Genomic DNA, 19,489 nt, shown 5'->3' with positions numbered 1-19,489 from the left:
TCTGGGGCACCTGGCATTGACCACTGTCAGAAGACAGGATACTGGGCTAGATGGACCATTGGTCTGACCCAGTATGGCTGTTTTTTGAGCAGAATGACAAATATGTCGAAAGATTTTTTTATGTTAATGTATGCCACTTTGGGTGGCCAAAGCACATTCAATAGCATTATACTAATAATGCTGTTTTTAAAACAAACTTCCATGCAAAATATGCAGTCGGTTTGGCTGGACTGATCTGCCATTTTAAGCATTCTTCTGGTGCTGTTTCTAGGCTCCAAAGGCTGCAAATGGAAATGGGTCTTAACAAGCTGTCAAATTGGACTCCATATATTCTATCCTACAAAAGCTTGGTAGAGAAAAACCAGGCTCTAATCACTTTCTTCTCAGAAAAAGTGAAAGCTGGGGTGCTGGTACAGCAGAGCCTAGCAGAGACTCTGATCCAAATACTTAAGCCCTTTGAGAAGTTAATCTCACTGATAAATTTGGGAGACGCCTGGGTATCTATGATGGTGCCAGCTGTCAAGGCTCTGACAGTCTACCTCAGGCATCAAGGAAATAAAAGAAAATTCTGTCTTTTGTATTTGAGAGTTCAGCACTGTGGAGTCTGAGGTAGCACACAGTGTGGCTTCTTACTGTAAGCTCTTCCCCCTTCTGCTCTAAATCACATCAATACAATACCAGAGTGGCCACACACACAGGCTGGCTGAAGAATGTCAGGCAAAAAAATACCAAAAGAGGTGAAATAAAGACAAAAGAAACAACTCTTGGTGAAGGAAATTTGTTTGGATCTCTCTATTTCTAATGAGTGGAGTTACTAGGTAAATGTCATTGCAGTCTCTCCAGGGTATTAACTCAAAATGTTAAATATTGAAAGTATAACACTATCAGACTTCCATGTCTTGTACACCTGTTTCTTTCCTCTGACCCCTTGCTAACTAATGTTTCCTATGAGATGTTCAGAAGGATGCTATGTCTGACAACAAATCCAGGCTGTTTCCAGATAGTGTGGAAAGCCTTGTGCTCTCGGAATATAATTTGCCCACAATTGATTTTACCCACCTGCCTACGCTTTTATAGCATGTTCATCAGAAAGGTATCTGAGCAATTAATTTCTAAAGACTAAACTGTGTATATGGTACTTCACCAGGCATTGACTTAAATGGCAAATTATAGTCTGTCTCATCTCACAGAAAGCTTATATCATCTATAATTGCAGATCTTCATTTAAAAATTGATTATCTTACAAGCACTTACTTGATTTGCATGCAAGTGACAATTTTAATATTTTATTAAAACTTAGACTGCAGAATCCAAAGAACATTGGCACTTCTCAAAGTAATGCTATCCAGTGTTTAATTAAATGAATCAATTCACTTCTCCATTTTTATCATGATGTAAAATATATTTCTATTCAAAAATTTAGCTGATATTTGATCATTTTAGGGGCTCAAGTTTTTAGTATCCAGCAATTCCAAAACACAGATTTGTCACAGCTCTACTGTATTTAAAAGAGTTTGTTATTTTATAAAAACAAACTCTTGGGGACAAAGACTGAGTTGGCAGCTGAGAAGTAGGTGGGTGTTCCTGATTATTTTATCAATAGCAGCCACTTTTTTTAGTTTCTTTCACTGAATGACTGAAAGAAAAAATAAATATGTCATCAAAATCTTCAGAGATGCTGAATCTGGAGATATGAACATATGAATAAAAGTAAAATAAAAAAACTGAACCTATGGCATCTCTCAGCAGCATGTGATTGGCTGCACCTGCTGACATTTCTGGACAGTTTTTGGTCCAAAGAATACTGGAGTGGTTTTACTCCCAACAATATCCCAAGATATTCTCTGTGCTGCCATTTACCCTGTAAAAAACAAAACTGAGGGAACCTCAGATAAATTTACTAATTTGGAAGCCAGGATGGAAAAAAATACGTGATGAAAAAGTGCAGGAGTTGGACAGCAAGATCAACTTAATTGAAAATTGCATCTTCTGAACTACGGGAACAGATTACAAAACCATTCAAGGATGTTATGGTGCAGACTATCAATGGGAATACTCAACAAGCCAAGTAAGATCCAGAAAAGTAAGTGGTAGGTGTTCATCAAAGGGAAGGTGATTCAGAACTGCTTTTTTTTTTATGAAAATCTTATACCAAAAACTCTCACTTTAGATACTGAAGAAAATCCTATCCACTATATAAAACCCTACTGCATTCATAGGAATACAATATTACTCATGTCTGTATTACAATATTAGGAAGAAATATTTTAATTAGGGCTGTCGATTAATCTCAGTTAACTCACGTGATTAACTCAAAAAAATTAATCGCGATTTAAAAAATTAATCATGATAAATCACATTGTTAAACAATAGAATACCAATTGAAATGTATTAAATATTTTGGATGTTTTTATACATTTTCAAATATATTGATTTCTATTGCAACACTGAATACAAAGTGTACAGTGTTCATTTTATATTTTTGATTACAAATATTTGCACTGTAAAAATGATAAACAAAACAAATAGTATTTTTCAATTCACCTAATGCAAGTACTGTAGTGCAATCTCTTTATCATGAAATTTGAACTTACAAATGTAGAATTATGTACAAAAAATAGCTGCACTCAAAAACAAAATGACGTAAACTTTAGAGCCTACAGACCAATAAGTCCTAGTCCTTCTTCAGCAAATCGCTAAGAGAAACAAGTTTGTTTACATTTACGGGAGATGCTACTGCTTGCTTCTTATTTGTAATGTCCCCTGAAATGCCATACAAATGCCTGAGAACAGGCATTTGTATGGCACTTTAGTAGCCAGTGTTGCAAGGTATTTACGTGCCAGATATGCTAAACATTTATATGCCCCCTCATGCTCTGGCCACCATTCCAGAGGATATGCTTCCATACTGATGATTCTCGTTAAAAAAATAATCCATTAATTAAATTTCTGACTGAACTCCTTGGGGGAGAATTGTATGTCTCCTGTTCTATTTTACCCGCATTCTGCCATATATTTCATGGTATAACGGTCTTGGATGATAACCTAGTACATGTTCATTTTAAGAATAAGTGAAGAAACAGATTGACAGAGCCAGAAGAGTACCCAGAAGTCACCTACTACGGGACAGGCCCAACAAAGAAAGTAACAGAACACCATTAGCCGTCACCTTCAGCCCCCAACTAAAACCTCTCCAGCGCATCATCAAGGATCTACAACCTATCCTGAAGATCTTGGGAGACAGGCCAGACCTCACTTACAGACAGCCCCCCAACCTGAAGCAAATACTAACAAGCAACCACACACCACACAACAAAAACACTAACCCAGGAACCTATCCTTGCAACAAAGCCCGTTGCCAACTCTGTCCACATATCTATTCAAGGAACACCATCATAGGACCTAATCACATCAGCCATACCATCAGGAGCTCGTTCACCTGCACATCTAACAATGTGATATATGCCATCATGTGCCAGCAATGCTCCTCTGCCATGTATATTGGCCAAACCAGACCGTCTCTACGTAAAAGAATAAATGGTCACAAATCAGACATCAAGACTTATAACATTCAAAAACAAGTTGGAGAACACTTCAACCTTCCTAGACACTCAATTACAGACCTAAAAGTCGCAATTCTTCAACAAAAAAACTTCAAAAATAGACTCCAACGAGAAACTGCAGAACTGGAATTAATTTGCAAACTGGACACCATTAAATTAGGCTTCAATAAAGACTGAGAGTGGGTCATTACAGAAACTAAAAACTATTTTCCCATGCTAATTTTTCCCCTACTGTTACTCACACCTTCCTGTCAACTGTTTGAAATGGGCCATCCTAATTGTCACTACAAAAGTTTTTTTTCCTCCTGCTAATAATAGCCCACCTTAATTGATTAGTCTCATTAGAGTTGGTATGGCAACCCCAATTTTTTCATGTTCTCTGTATATATATATCTTCCTACTCTCTTTTCCACTGCATGCATCTGATAAAATGGGTTTTAGCCCACGAAAGCTTATACCCAAATAAATTTGTTAGTCCTTAAGGTGCCACAAGAACTCCTCATTCTTTTCACAGCAGATCTGACAAAACACAAAGAAGGTATCAATGTGAGATTTGGCATCTGACTCAGATGATGAAAATAAATGTGTGTCTGTCCATTCTGCTTTGGATCGTTATCAAGCAGAACCCATCATCAGCATGGATGCATATCCTCTGGAATGGTGGTTGAAGCATGAAGAGACATATGAATCTTTAGCGCATCTGGCAGGTAAATAGCTTGTGACGCCGGCTACAACAGTGCCATGTGAAAGCCTGTTCTCACTTTCAGGTGACACTGTAAACAAGAAGCAGGCAGCGCTATCTCCTGCAAATTGTAACCAAACTTGTTTGTCTGAGCGATTGGCTGAACAAGAAGAAGGACTATGTGGACCTGTAGGCTCTGAAGTTTTACATTGTTTTATTTTTGAATGCAGCTAATTTTGTACATAATTCAACATTTTTAAGTTCAACTTTCATGGTAAAGAGATTGCACTACACCACTTGTATTACGTGAATTGAAAAATACTATTTCTTTTATTTTTACAGTACAAATAGTTGTAATAAAAATATACAGTGAGCACTGTACACTTTGTATTCTGCGTTGTAATTGAAATCAATATACTTGAAAATGTAAAAGATATCCAAAAATATTTAAATAAATGGTATTCTATTATTGTTTAACAGTGCAATTAATCGCTTGACAGCCCTAATTTTAATGCTATCTAATTTGAAGGACTGCAGCAGAATTCTGCTTGCTGTATGTTCTATGTAAAAACCAGAATTTAAAAGGCCAAATTGCTATTTTTCCAAGATCTTGGGCCAGCTACATGGGCTAGGAAAAGGGACAATTCTAATAAAATAAAACAAAATAAAATAATAATAAAGAAAGAATTTTGTGAGCAAAGAAACTAAAGCCTCTGCTTCCTATCAGGCAAAACTCAAAGCCACTTTTGATGGGAAATAGTATACATTCTGGGATCAGATAACAGCAGCAAGATTATTTAACACTATCCAAGACACTGCTCATGGCAAGGACTATGACAAAGAAGAAAATAATAAAGATGGTAAAGGGTTTCACGGTGTATGATATCAACCTGCCCTTTGTTGACAGAAATAATTTCTTCCTTCCCTACAAGGGAAAGATGTTCTATATATTCAATACAATATTCTTTCATACAATGCATACCTGTAACATTGTGGGTCTGTATACTGTGGCTGTTTATATTGTAGCAATAAAAGTTGGTAAAGTAAAATACTATAACATTATCTGCTGCAGAAGCATAGTTTTAATAATTTGTCAGGTATTCCCTTCAAACCAACCAACCAAAACAAATAAAGCGAATCCTGACATTAATTTGTTTTGGATAATGGTATTTATTTACTAAAAGTGCTCATGAGCTTTTATGTTATAATTCAAGTTTTACCATATGAATTTTTCTTCTTTTATTAGATTATACTGATTTTGTTTCACCTTGTTATAAAAAGAAAGACTGAAAAGGCAGTGGATACTACTACTATCTATAATTTCTAAATTTAGGGGATCATTATCTAATGCTTTTTAAATATTTGAATGCCTACTACTTCTATACAACGGAATTTTGTGTCTTCTTAATGATTACCTTACTCATTACATTTTTAAATGGCCACTATTTGTTTTATTATTAATATAGTGCCACATATTAGCATGAGATTCTATACTATATCATATGTCTGTGTTTATCAGAAATCCAAGACACTCAGAAACTGTATCACTATGTGTTTGTGCTTCATTTTTCCCAGTCTCCCCCAGCTATGCTTTTTGTTCAAGTGTCTCATCACCCCTCCTCCCCCCCGCCACCGTACTTCTTTTCTCAGTCTCTTTGCCAGGCTAGTCCTAGTTCTCATTCCTCACCCTGACTCCCTGTCTGATCTCCTTCCTCTGCCCACAAGGTCCCACTCTCCTTGCCCAAACAGTACACGCCTCTCCTTCTAGTTTTTCATTCGATCTTTGTCTCCACCCACCCACCATGTCCCAGTCGCAAGTTCATTGCCCAACCCTTCTGTTGGCTACCAGTCTCCTTCCCAAGATAGTCCCAGTCTCCTCTTGCAACTTTCAGTCCCAGTTTCCTTCTTTCTCTGTTACCAGCCTTGGCTCCTTGTTTTGGTCCAGTTTTTTTCTCCTACACATTCTATTTATGTGACTTCCTTTTCCATGTTGCCTGAATGTCAGCAGTGGGTGGCATTGGGAACATAGTAGAGACAGATGCCTAGTTCTGGTGCCCAGATCTGGACTCAGCACAGCATGGAACAGCTGGGAATTGCATGGAAAAGCATGACTTGCAGGTAAAGTCCTGCTCAGTCCCAGGGTAGACCACGCTCAATGCAGGTTGAAACTCTGGGGAATTAAGCTAAAAAGCTCTAGCAAGTCCCTACTGAGCATGTAAAAACTGAGATTTTTCAGAAGTTTATAACTTGGCCATATTTGCGTGGATTTTGACAGGGATGACAAAAGACTACCCTCCTCCCCTCCAAAGTGAAATTTCAAGTCCTACTCCAAAGTATGGGACCGCTAAGGTGTCTCAAAGGAAAGGTTGCCAGAATTTTTAACATGGTCAAAACAAAATATTTTTCCCTAGTCTCATTCTTGGAAATGGCTGAATCATTCTGGTTGAAATTACCCCCACACCCTCTCCCCCCCAAAAAATCAGCCTGAGGTTTACACCCAGCATGTCAGATTTCAACTCAAACTATTAGACTTTGGCAAAATTACAATCAACTGAGAACAGGGTCTTATAATAGGAAGTGTCAGGCAACCTCAATAACAGACAGTGCTACCATCCCAACCTATAATAATGTGAAATTCCCACCTTATTCCTTTCATATGCAAAAATAAAGAAAGAAAATCAACTTTTGGTAGAACAGGAACATTTTGACCCAAAAGGTGAAGGTTTCAGAAAATTATGAGACACTATATAAATAAGAGGTTAAAATGGAAACTGTTATGAAATTTCAATTTAATTTTACTGATGTTGAATCTTCTCTGGGTACTCAAATTTTGGGATTTCGATAACTCGTAGTGAGGGTATCAGATTAGAATAGGTTAAAGAGAGAAAACAGGTCTTTCACACAAAACCAATGTAGCTTATTTTACAAAATATATAGTGATATATAGTCACATATCTGAGATTAGAATAGTGCCCTAAGGTAAAGTAAACTGAACAAAACAAAACAATAAGATGCACTTTGAAATTTCAAACTGTCTTATAATAATTAATCAACTGTGCACATTCTGTAAGTCAAATAAGGTACTATTGCTAAGGACTAGGCATATGCATCCTTATAGCTTACTTTAGAATGTCTTTTTTAGTATTATTTCAAATTCAGTATATTAATATGCTCTTCACCGGGCAAATAAAAAATAGCAAAGTTAAGCAATCCTTAAGAAACAGCATATTATAATGTAAATAATACACACAACATGAAAACAAAAGAACAAATATAAAATGATTCTAGCTGTGACACAGTGTGTTAGTGTGGTTGATAAACTGCATCTACATGCTGATAGCATACTGTCTTCTCAAATCTATTACGCTTTTGAACTGATGTGTTATCATCTTTGGACAACTTTCACACCAGGAGGTGATCCCTGCTATAGTAATTTAAAAAATGAAAAGCTTACAAACAAGAAACATTTTATTGCTGTGTTACCTGAATTAGTATCAGCTAACAGTAATTTCACATAATTCATCTCCATTTGCCAAAATATATGCATTTGGGCTGCCTATTTCATATTATATATGTTTGTATCTATATGTTTCTATTAAGTCTGCTAGTTAGCAGTTACTTATCTGCATGAGCATTGTGTGGTACATGATCCCTAGAGGAAATAGCAGCATTTATTCCTTTTTATTTATTATAATATACTTACATGTTTAGTTTAAAAAAACAGAAATATCTTAAGAATTTATAGTGGCTTTTTGTAATCTCTTCAATTTTGATTACAATTAATTAGATAAATTTAATACAAAACTATCATATTGATGTTAATCTTTGACTAACTGGAAATTAAAAGGGCTGTTGGAAGTTGAAGTAGATTCACTTATAGTGGAATATTTTTATATCAACTAGTTATTGAAGATTAGATACTGATCCCCTTACTCAGGTCTTATGTTTTGTGGCATCATTGATTGCAATGGGACTGTTTTTAGAGTAAGGTGATAAGCAACATGAGTGATGGTGTCAAAATTAGGACATACTAGCTTTTGTTTTACTTTCACTCTATGCATCCGAAGAAGCGAGGTTTTTACTCACGAAAGCTCATGCCCAAATAAATCTGTTAGTCTTTAAGGTGCCACCAGACTCCTTGTTGTTTTTGTAGATACAGACTAACACGGCTACCCCCTGATGTTTTAACCATATTATTAACAAAAGGACAACAGAACAGATTTATGATGAATAGTTTACTTCTGAAATTCATCATTTTGTACTATCAAGTAGCATTGTATTCTTAGAAGCTGTGTTCCTTTCTCAGTTATTTCTTTTTTGGGGTTTGAATCTAAATATACTGCATGATGTGGCAATAAATTGTCAGCACTGCAGAAATGTAGTCCAAATAGAAGATATATATTAATATAAAAACTTAAATACATATGGAAAAGTTGTATAGAGAAAAAATATTCCGAAATTTATTGAAATATTTACTTTAAAATTTTTACCTACATGGAATTCTCTATTACCAGACATATTTATTAGCCACTCAGATTTTACACTGGGTGGTTTAAAAAGTTAATGCAAAAATTAAAAATATAATTTTGAATATTGGAGATTCTCTCTCTTTGATCTGTGATTTTACTGTAATAACATTTCGTAATATTTATTTAATAAAAAGCAGCTGAATAGTAAATATCTTATAGATTAACTGCCTGATTCTGGAAGCTGTGTACTCAATTTCCATCAGATACTTGTTTTCTTAAATATAAGCTCACAAAATATGGCAAAGTTTAATATACTTTTATTTTTACAATAATAAAAACTACAATAGCTTAAAATGTAATGTAATTTTTAAAACTGAACCAGAAGATAGGAGAGATCATCCCAAATGTTATTTGGACAATTTAATCAGATTTTGAAGTCACATTTTTCATTCTGTGTCAGCAGCTAGCATCATATAAACACTTAGAGTCACCTACCCATCCCCATAACTGTTATCGTGGCATGTTGGAGTAAACACATCCATCTCTATAAGGCTGTCATGACCATTTGCAAGAACTGCTTGATTTCCTAATTTTCTACATACAGAGATAAGATACAAAAACAGTAAATTAGATTGAAAGTTTTCAAATTGAGGAGACTGTACTTTTTAAAAATCACTGAATGCAATGCTAGCAACTTTACTTATTAAAATTATGTAAATAGAAGTAAATCATGAATACAGCTTATCCAATTTGATCAAGTTCACATGAGAAGAACTGGGAAGCTGACTGAAGAGATCTTGAATTTGACTAAAGTGAATGTTGTATTATTGGATCAAGTCCATAAACTTTTAGAGACTTAACTCCTTTTCTCTGAAGTACATTGTACTTTTGGAGGCAGTCAGACTTTATACAAATTGATTTACGTTCCCTACAAATGATTAATACACTGTTTCTCAGTGTCTTAATCAATATTAAAGGCACTAGTTTAACTGGAAATCGCCCCAATAAAAACACATTCTTGTCTAGTAGTAGAAATGCTTCATCATGGTTGAACAGTTCCCGAAACCTTCATATTCTTAAAAGAAGTCTTGGTCTAGTTTGCTGACTGATTTAGAAATGACAAATCTATGCAATTTTTTGCAATGCTGCCTTTTAGACTGTTAGTGCTTTAATTAAATGCTTCAAAGGTGTTGAAATATTTGCCAATCAATTATTTCTTCAACAATTTTCTTTTTCTTCTCCACAATAAAATTAGCAGATAATTAATTTAAAACAGTGTAATGTTCCCACTTATTTTATTTTTAATTATAGTTGAAGCCTGAGAAAAGGCAATACAGTATTAACATACAACTATAAAAACTGTGGTTAGTTTTTTGGCCTGCCTGAATGCTGACAACATAGTTCACAGTTCATTATACAAAATATAATTCCACCTTCTCTGACAAATTAAACACCTCATATAGCAAATTCAACTAATCATGACTCAAAGATGTTCTTTTTTGACTCACACATACCTTAATATAGATGTTAGATAAAATTATAATATTCTAAGAGCTACATTTCAAAAGTGGAGCCTGGGAATTTTTCCATGAACATGGATTCAGGTTCTATTTAAAATTCCCAAATAGTGCTGGGAAAATTTACTGAGACAAGCATTAATTTTGCTTTCATGAGAGATGTAAATTTCAATTTACCTTATTCTGCCTTGAATATTTCTCTAAGGCCTGGACTACACTGGGGGGAGGGGGAAAATCGATCTAAGTTATGTAACTTCAGCTACGTGAATAATGTAGCTGAAGTCGACGTACTTAGATCTACTCACCGCAGTACCTTCACTGCGGTGAGTTGACTGCTGCCGCTCCCCCGTCGACTCTGCCTGCACCTCGTGGCGGTGGAGTACAGGAGTCGACAGGAGAGCACTCGGGGATCGATTTATTGCATCTAGACTAGACGCAATAAATCGACCCCCACTGGATTGATCGCTGCCCGCCAATCCGGCAAGTACTATAGACATACCCTAAGAAACATAATCAAGTGACCTTGCTTTAAAGAGCTTTAGTATGTTTAGATATTTAAAAGACAAGAAATATTAAGGAAGAAGTAATTCAATATGCAATTTCATACATTAATAATTTGCAAAGCATTTACCAAGCTACAAGGTAAAAGCTATGGAAATATAACTAATGAGATATCAATACTCAAGAAGATATTCACACAGAGTAGGATGTTAATAAATATCTTATTAAATGACTACAAATGAACCATTTTATTAACACCTAATAAGTAATTACTAAGCTATTTAACCCATATTTATAATGAGAGGCATGCAGTTAATTATCTGCACAGTTTCTTTAGATTTAGGCTTCCCAAACAGGGGTTCAAAGGACAAAAAAGGAGAGTTACTGTATACAGCCTTGCTACTACATTCCTTCAAAAGTTGTTATTAGATTGATCTTATTTTGATTTTCCCAGCAGGTATATTGCTCCTACAGCTGACCATACTCACAGGAGGAGATGGGGAAGAGGCAAATAGGCCAGGCTCTCAAATGACCCAAAAAGATTTCATGCAGGGGGTAGGAAATCAGAGGTTAAAAGAAAAAAAAGATTTTATTTACTCCCATCAGAAGAAAGTTATTTGTTGCTTACTCTCAGTAACTTCACTATCATGTAAAGGGGATATGGAGAGTTGAAAGGAGGGACTCATGCAATGGAAGGTTTGGTTTTAAGTCCTCATAAAACTTTAAGGAAAGAGAAGCCTTTATATCAAAAGGCCATGAATCCCTGCTGCATGTTATTGACCAGTCACCTCACAGTTTAAACCTTTAGTAACAGCAGTGTTTTACACTACAAATATCGACAGAAGACAGAAATAGCAAAACAGCAAATATTCTATTAAATATAAAGCTGCATCCAACTTTATACAATATATATCTAGAAATCCACCTCCAAAATCAAAATGAGAACTTCTCCAAAAGGATGGATGCTAAAACCCCTTTCCACATACATTCTCATGTACATATACACAAAAGCAGCCTACACACTACTGAGCTATTCACAGGAGTGAGTCATATATCATTCACTGATCAGTCATCACCAACCTGTGCCTACAGAGATAGAAGAATGGTTATCTACATACAACTGACTTTCACATTTTCTGTCTTTAAATGACAGTTGTGGAAAAATTGCAGGACATCTAAGTTAGATAAAAAAAGCTGAGTATGGGCAAAAGCTAAAATATTTGCTAGAGATGAAACAAATCACTATATAGAGAAACATAAAGGCAGAGACCTAACCCAGATAAAGTTGTTAACATAGTTGAAATTGAGCCTGAGAATCACACTCTATAGGGGATCTTAACTAAAAAAGACAAAATCAATGACAAATAAGACTCGTTCTTCACCTCAAGAGTTCCAACCAAGTGAGACTATTAGAGAAACTACAGTAGGGTTGTGTTGGTTACAATGTGAGATTTTCACATTTCAGCTGATATTTAAGGGTTCAGGAAGTGAATGTTCAAACACTGTCAGATGTTAAGATTAGCAACATTTAAAAGATGTGACAAGTGTACTTTGCAAAAATATTCCATCCAGTTTGGGAAGGGCATCCTAGTTTAAAATGTATATCCTCCTTTTTACACACACAGTGAAAAATAGATGTCTGTTTTTCTCCTGTGCCGACCCCAGCAAGCAAAGCAAGCATCAAGAATAACATGAATATACCGCAGATTCACAAGGTGTCCTGAAAAGGCTGAATATCTTAGCAGTGAGCTCTTCCCCAAAACCCATTCACTTATTCTGTAAGTGGACTTAATATGGTTAATAAATAATGCGAACAGGGAAAACCCAGTGTAATCCTGTCCCACAGTGACTGCATATCATAAAAAAAATACACAGTAGTTTTCAAGAAAGGTAAGAAATGGAGTAGCCGAGTCTTGTTTTATTCCCAAAACATGGTTGGAAAGGAAGATTTGAACCTATGGTCTGAAACCCCTGGAATGACAAAGCTCCCTACTGTAGTGTCTAGCTGTAGGCCATATGTTTTAAATGAGTCAAAATCTGATTTGAGTATTGTTCAGCCTGCTATACATCTATAATGGAAAAGGCTTCAAAGAATGAACTTGACATATATTTCATAAATATTTGTCAAAATAATTATTGCCAACTACAATGCAATTATGCATATTCAGTTTGATGACTCAATTGGAAAATTTCTTTTCTCTTTAATAAAAAATTTCTGAGTGACAATAGTGAATTAGTGCTGATTGACTGTTCCGTGAGTGTTAATTAATACCGAAGGAAAATTTAGCTCTATGCTAATAAATCCTTCAAAAAATCTTTACATATAAATCTTTAACTAAAACGAAATTATCTGCCCATTTTATTTGCTCTTGCAAAATGATAAACAGTGATAAACAAGAGAGACAAACTACGTAGTATGTAATGAGAAAGTGAATTCTCTTGGTCCACCAAACCATAAAGCTTGGAATCACCCTAATTGCTTAGGGTCTTGCCAAAGGGGCAAGGACTAGAGTGCTGGAAAAACACTACGAAAGCCCCTTCCCTGATGAGCTGATCTGTACAGCAGCATTGGTTTGGCTCATATATGTCTGGCAAACAAGGGTGATCAACAAGTTCACAATAATCATAACCAATAAGGATTATAAACACAGGAGGAAATGATTGTCCACAAAATTAAGACATCCCCAAAGTCCAATCATGAGGTGATAAACATGGCAAAAGAAAACAGTCTTGTGAAAAGTCACTCACAATATGGGTTTTGGAGAGAGGGGCAGTAACAAAAATAGCTACATTTATTTTTATATTTCTCAACTTTTAATTTTGCTGATTGAATATGAGGAAATACAACTGGCTGGTTATTTCTCTTTTAGTTAAGTGTTTTCATTATAAATTCTACACTCTTATAGGTCTCTAAATGGTTACCTGCTTTCCAGTGGCACATTACTGCCAAGGACCCAGCTGTCCTGCAGCTGGACGGACTCGGGTGTGGTTTGCAGCTCGGCGGGCAAAGCAGCCGGCGGGGCCGGACTCTGATTCCTCCTATTTGTCAATGAGTTTCTGTTAAGGGAGGTGATAGATGGATGATGCTGTGCTGAATGCTGCTTGTGAGAAGGTGGCAAAGGTTGCAGGGTCGACTGGCCTTGGTTATTTGGCGGTTGCTCTGGGAAGAAAGAAAATTGAAGTTTGTTATACATCACCCTGGCTTTTGCTACAACCAAAGCAGAATGAGAAACTGAATATAATCCCATCATCTAAAATATATTTGCATATTATTCTATTAGAAGGCATTCAGTGACATTCTCTAAGAGCAAGTTTACCCTTGATACACAAAGTTCTAATTAATATACAACAGATGGGAAAATTGCTTTTGGTTTTAATTTGTTTCAGTTTTTTTATCTGATTTTATTAACACCTACAGAAAACAGCATCTGACAGATCCCCTAATGTGCCTTTAGATTTCAGCTTTTTTTAACAAACCAACCCTGAAATTAAATGGGTAATTTCAGTAGAACACAAAGGTTTTCGAAATGCATATAATCCCTATAATTATTTAATGGATTTTTTTTAAGCTTTATTTAACTGCAATAAATTATTACAAGCTAGTTGCTAAACAGCAGTAGACTACTCTAGTTTAGTGCATTTCAAATAAGGCAGCTCTGCACTATGATCTGCTAATAGATGCTAAGTATTCTTTAGCAGAAGGTCACTCTGTGAAGCAGATGTTGCTTCATGGATATTTAGCAGACTGAATCACATCTGATTACAACGTCAGAAGACTCATATACTTAATGACCGTTACATCCATTAGAACACACACAGAACAGATTTTCCAATTTCACACTATGTGGTACAACTACATTTTGGAGTAAGTCACAGGTGATCAGAAAGTCGTGCCACCAAAACAGTGGTGGAAATATTTTGTTCCTAAACTAAAAGCATATAATAGCCATAGCTAATAAGTCAGAGGTCAGAAAGCAAGCTGTTTTATTTTTAATGATCTGGGGCTAAGGATGTGCCTGACAATAGTTACATAAAAAGTTGTCAGACTTAGGTAGGATCTAACTAGATGCTGAATGGATTTGGCTTCAACACATACACATTGTCAATCTTTGAATGTAGTTCAACATTTTTTAAGTAATGTATTGACATGTTATTAATACAAATGTATGTATTAAACAGAATAACAGACTAGGGTTACATTTCCTTACACTCTGAACGCAAGCAATGATTCTTAAGCTGAGTAATATGACCTTCAGATGTGATTCTCTATTTGCTGGAACTGAATACACAATCTGCAATGACTTGAACCATACTATTAAACCCATAATAAAGGGGTACAGAAATTAAAAAAAGTCTATTGAGACTAAAAACCAATTATTGCTGCATGTTTCTGATAGTCTCTAATAATCCATATTATAGTAATTTAGCAACTAATAATTTCTCACCCTCATGAGCATTAGGGATAGAGCTGTTAGCCTAACACAGGAAAATAAAACTCTATGCTTTTGCATCTTCTTTTCTTAGAAGACAATTCCCATTTCCAGTGAAGGGGTTTGGTTAATTACTTTGCTGCCGTGTGAAACGAAGTGTCTAAATTATAGTAAGGTTGAAATATGCCTTTTAGAGAGCGGCAGGGTTAAAACAGTCCATACAGTTTTGTTGAGTTTAAAAAATAAAACAAAAACCTCTACTAAATTAACAAGAAAAATTACCAATCAGGCAGCATACAATTAATCAGTTTAGTCTTTACCAACACCAATAGGTGTCATCACATATGATAAAAATCACTATGGAAGGCTTTAAGGCACATTTTAACAAGCCAGCTACAGGATAATTTAACAGGCTAAAGCTTGGAAAGATTTTGTTTTCAAGTCTATTTAAAATTTTATCTGATTTAGATTAGGAGCTAATTATCAACTGTCACAGAATTAACTATGGTGCATATATATATGATTACTAACACAACAGGGAGCCATACCCCAAGTATATGAAAATAAATCCTATTCCTTTACTGGATAATCTAAAGTAATGTTTGTCTCATAAATCATATCTTTCTTTCTTTCTTTCCTCCGTTCAATTGCTCTACTTGTCTAGCATTATCCCCCTCCTCTGGTACAAACTTCCTACGATTGATGCAAGAGCCTTTTTCTCTGCAATTCCCATCCACTGAAACATTATTCTGGAACTTCTCCACCTCTTCAATTTGTCTTCTCATTTAAAATTTCAATTGAAAGCCATTTTCTTTTTGTCTGGCATTTTATTTTCATACCATAGAAAGCAGATCCAGCTCCCTCCTTCATGAAAACAGAGAGCCCATTTGTAATACAAGTGATGTAGATCTGCTGTACAAAAGAGGGTTGGGTGTAAGGAAGATACAAAGCCTGCAGGATGGGGCTAGGATCTAAGATCTGCCATTGCACAGAGCCATTCTGAAGATAGCTACACAGATATACATAGATGCTGAAACTAGGAGTGTTACCACACCCACTGGGTTGAAGTAATAAGAAAAACTCAAATACATTGTTTCTGCCTTCAGCACCCTACTATAAAAATTATTCCAACACTACTGCAGATATTCAGCACCTCTGTGGAGTAGGGGTTGGGGCTATTTCTGCATATCTGCCCAGCTCACAGCCCAGCTACTTCAAGCCAGTGTCTGTGGTCTACATTTGCATGTAGACATATTACTTATACACCTCTACCCCGATATAACACGAATTTGGATATAACGCGGTAAAGCAGTGTTCGGGGGGGGGAGGGGGCGGGGCTGCGCACTCCTGTGGATCAAAGCAAGTTTGATATAATGCGGTTTCACCTATAACACAGTAATATTTTTTGGCTCCCGAGGACAGCGTTATATCGAGGTAGAGGTGTAGTAATTCTATAGAGACTTCAAGACACCACATGTAGATGCTCATCAAAATAATGCCATACGTTAGTATAACAATAAGATGATATTTCCTCCTTAAAGACTATAATTAAAATGTATGGCATGAAAAAGAACTAGAATGTCAAAGATTAGACAATGTTGTAAGATAGATTGGAGTGCAGAATTCGACCCTCTTTTAAGTCTCTGAATCAGGGTGCTGAAGTTGTTACTCTCCACTGTGTCCAATTATGGCTTAAACCTAGTGGAGAATCAGTGCCCCACAGTCTTAAGGTCTTTTAGAATCACATAGAATCAAAAAATCATGAAAAAATTTAAGAGGAGATAAAAAATTCTTACAAATTATGTAAGTATGATAGGTAAATATAACATGACAAGTGGGTGGGTTCCATAGAGTTTTACAATATTAGAACTACTGAAAATTAGTTATACCTACAAATTGCTTGTCTTAAGATTCATAGAAATCATAGAAGATTAAGGTTTGAAGAGACCTTAGGAGGTCATCTAGTCTAACCCCCACTCAAAGAAAGACCAACCCCAACTAAGCCCCAGACAGGGCTTTGTCAAGCCGGGCCTTAAAAACCTCGAAGGATGGAGATTCTATCACCTCCCTAGGTAACCCATTCCAGTGCTTCACCACTCTCCTAGTGAAATAGTTTTTCCTAATATCCAACCTAAACCTACCCCACTGCAACTTGAGACCATTGCTTCTTGTTCTGTCATCTGGTACCACTGAGAACAGCCAAGCTGCATCCTCTTTGGAACCCCCATTCAGGTAGTTGAAGGCTGCTATCAAATCCCCCCCCGCCCCACTCTTCTCTTCTGCAGACTAAATAAGCCCAGTTCCCTCAGCCTCTCCTCATAAATCATGTACCCCAGCCCCCTAATCATTTTTGTTGCCCTCCACTGGACTTTCTCCAATTTGTCCACATCCTTTCTGTAGTGGGGGCCCCAAAACTGGCCTCACCAGTGCCGAATAGAGGGGAACAATCACTTCCCTCGATCTGCTGGCAATGCTCCTACTAATGCAGCCCAATATGCCATTAGCCTTCTTGGCAACAAGGGCACACTGCTGACTCATATCCCACTTCTCATCCACTGTAATCCCCGGGTCCTTTTCTGCAGAACTGCCTGCTTAGCCAGTCAGTCCCCAGCCTGTAGCAGTGCATGGGATTCTTCTGTCCTAAGTGCAAGACTCTGCACTTGTCCTTGTTGAACCTCATCAGATTTCTTTTGGCCCAATCCTCCAATTTGTCTAGGTTAGTCTGGACCTTATACCTACCCTCCAGCATATCTCTCTCTCCCCCCAGCTTAGTGCCATCCGCAAACTTGCTGAGGGTGCAATCCATCCCATCATCCAGATCATTAACGAAGATGTTGAACAAAACTGGCCCCAGGACCAACCCCTGGGGCACTATAGTGACCAGTGTCCGGTTTTCGACCGGAACACCTGGTCGAAAAGGGACCCTGGCGGCGCCAGTCAGCACCACCGACCCAGTCATTAAAAGTCCAGTTGGAGGTGCTGTGGCGCTAAGGGAGGCTAGTCCCTGCCTGTCCTGGCATCATGCTGTGCCCCAGAAGCGGCCAGAAGGTTTGGCTCCTAGGCGGGGGGACCACGGGGCTCTGCGTGCTGCTCCTGCTCCGAGCACCAGTGGGAGCTGGGGGGGGGAACGGCGGCAGTGCCTGCGGGCGAGAGTGGTGTGCGGAGCTTCCTGGCCCCCCAGGCTAGGACCTGGCCCTGCTGGCTGCTTCTGGGGCGCACGCAGCATGGTGCCAGGACAGGCAGCCAGCCTGCCTTAGTCCTGCTGTGCCACTGACTGGGAGCCGCCCGAGGTAAGCATGTGCCCCAACCCACGACCCTGCCCCATCCCTGAGCCCCGGCCCAAACCCGGAGCATCCTCCTGCACCCTAGCTCCTCATCCCCGTCCCCACCCCAGAGCCCTCACCCGTCCTGCACCCCAACCCCAGCACAGAGCCCCCTCCCACACCCTGAATCCCTCATCCCCAGCCCCACGCCAGAGCCCTCACCCCCTCCTGTAACTCAACCCCCTGCCTCAACCCGCAGTGCCTCCCGCACTCTGAATATCTCGGTCCCACTCCCCAGCCTGGAGCCCCCTCTTGCACCCCAAACCTCTCATTTCTGGACACATCCCCAGTTAGAGCCCTCACCCCCTCCCGCACCCCAATCCCCTGCCCCAGACCAGTGAAAGTGAGGGAAAGTGGGGGAGAGCGAGCCACCGAGGGAGGGGGAATGTAGTGAGTGGGGGTGGGGCCTCGGGGAAGGGACGGGGTTAGGGTGTTTGGTTTTGTGCAACTAGAAAGTTGGTAACCCTATGGTGCACTCCGCTTGATACTGGCTGCTAACTAAACATGGAGCCATTGATCACTACCCATGGAGCCCGATGATCTAGCCAGCTTTCTATACACCTTATAGTCCATTCATCCAGTCCATACTTTTTTAACTTGCTAGCAAGGATAATGTGGGAGACTGTATCAAAAGCTTTGCTAAAGGTTCTTTCATTCCTACCTGCCAAAGTGACATTTTTAAATTATGAATGTCATTATTGATTGATCTTTTTTTCTCCTAGGTTTAGCTTGCCAATTCCTTGAACCCACATTTCTTGTACCTGCTATAAAATCTGTAGCAGACATTTCAATCTTATTTTATCGATTTGTGAGGAAGATGTCAACATTATAAAAGTGGTGATTATGATGCCATAGTTAGGGTTGCCTCATACCCCTATTTCAACCCCTATTTTCATGGATAAATAACTAAACAATAGTTTGCTTTTTATAGCATCTTCCACACAATATCAAAGTGCTTTACAAACAACTAAGCTTCCCAACATCACTGTGAAATAGTGACATAT

The 19,489-nt window shown here is 37.7% G+C and overlaps 1 protein-coding gene across 11 annotated transcripts in view; it reads right to left on the bottom strand.

The window, feature by feature from the left end:
- TENM3 (teneurin transmembrane protein 3) overlaps positions 1–19,489 on the bottom strand; it is a 1,277,620-nt gene that overhangs the window by 177,394 nt on the left and 1,080,737 nt on the right. For 6 of the 11 annotated variants that reach the window (XM_034771470.1, XM_034771474.1, XM_034771471.1 and 3 more), the window contains one exon: positions 13,655–13,892. In XM_034771470.1, the coding sequence (XP_034627361.1) occupies positions 13,655–13,892 (238 nt within the window). Of the gene's footprint in view, positions 1–9,209; positions 9,309–13,654; positions 13,893–19,489 lie in introns of all 11 variants that reach the window. The other 5 variants (XM_034771464.1, XM_034771465.1, XM_034771467.1 and 2 more) reach the window with 1 other exon arrangement.

This window comes from Trachemys scripta, chromosome 5, assembly GCF_013100865.1.
Source record: "Trachemys scripta elegans isolate TJP31775 chromosome 5, CAS_Tse_1.0, whole genome shotgun sequence".
In the NCBI taxonomy this organism is placed as follows: domain Eukaryota; kingdom Metazoa; phylum Chordata; order Testudines; family Emydidae; genus Trachemys; species Trachemys scripta.
Note: the sequence above shows the minus strand (reverse complement) of the source record. Positions and strands in the feature narration are given on the sequence as shown.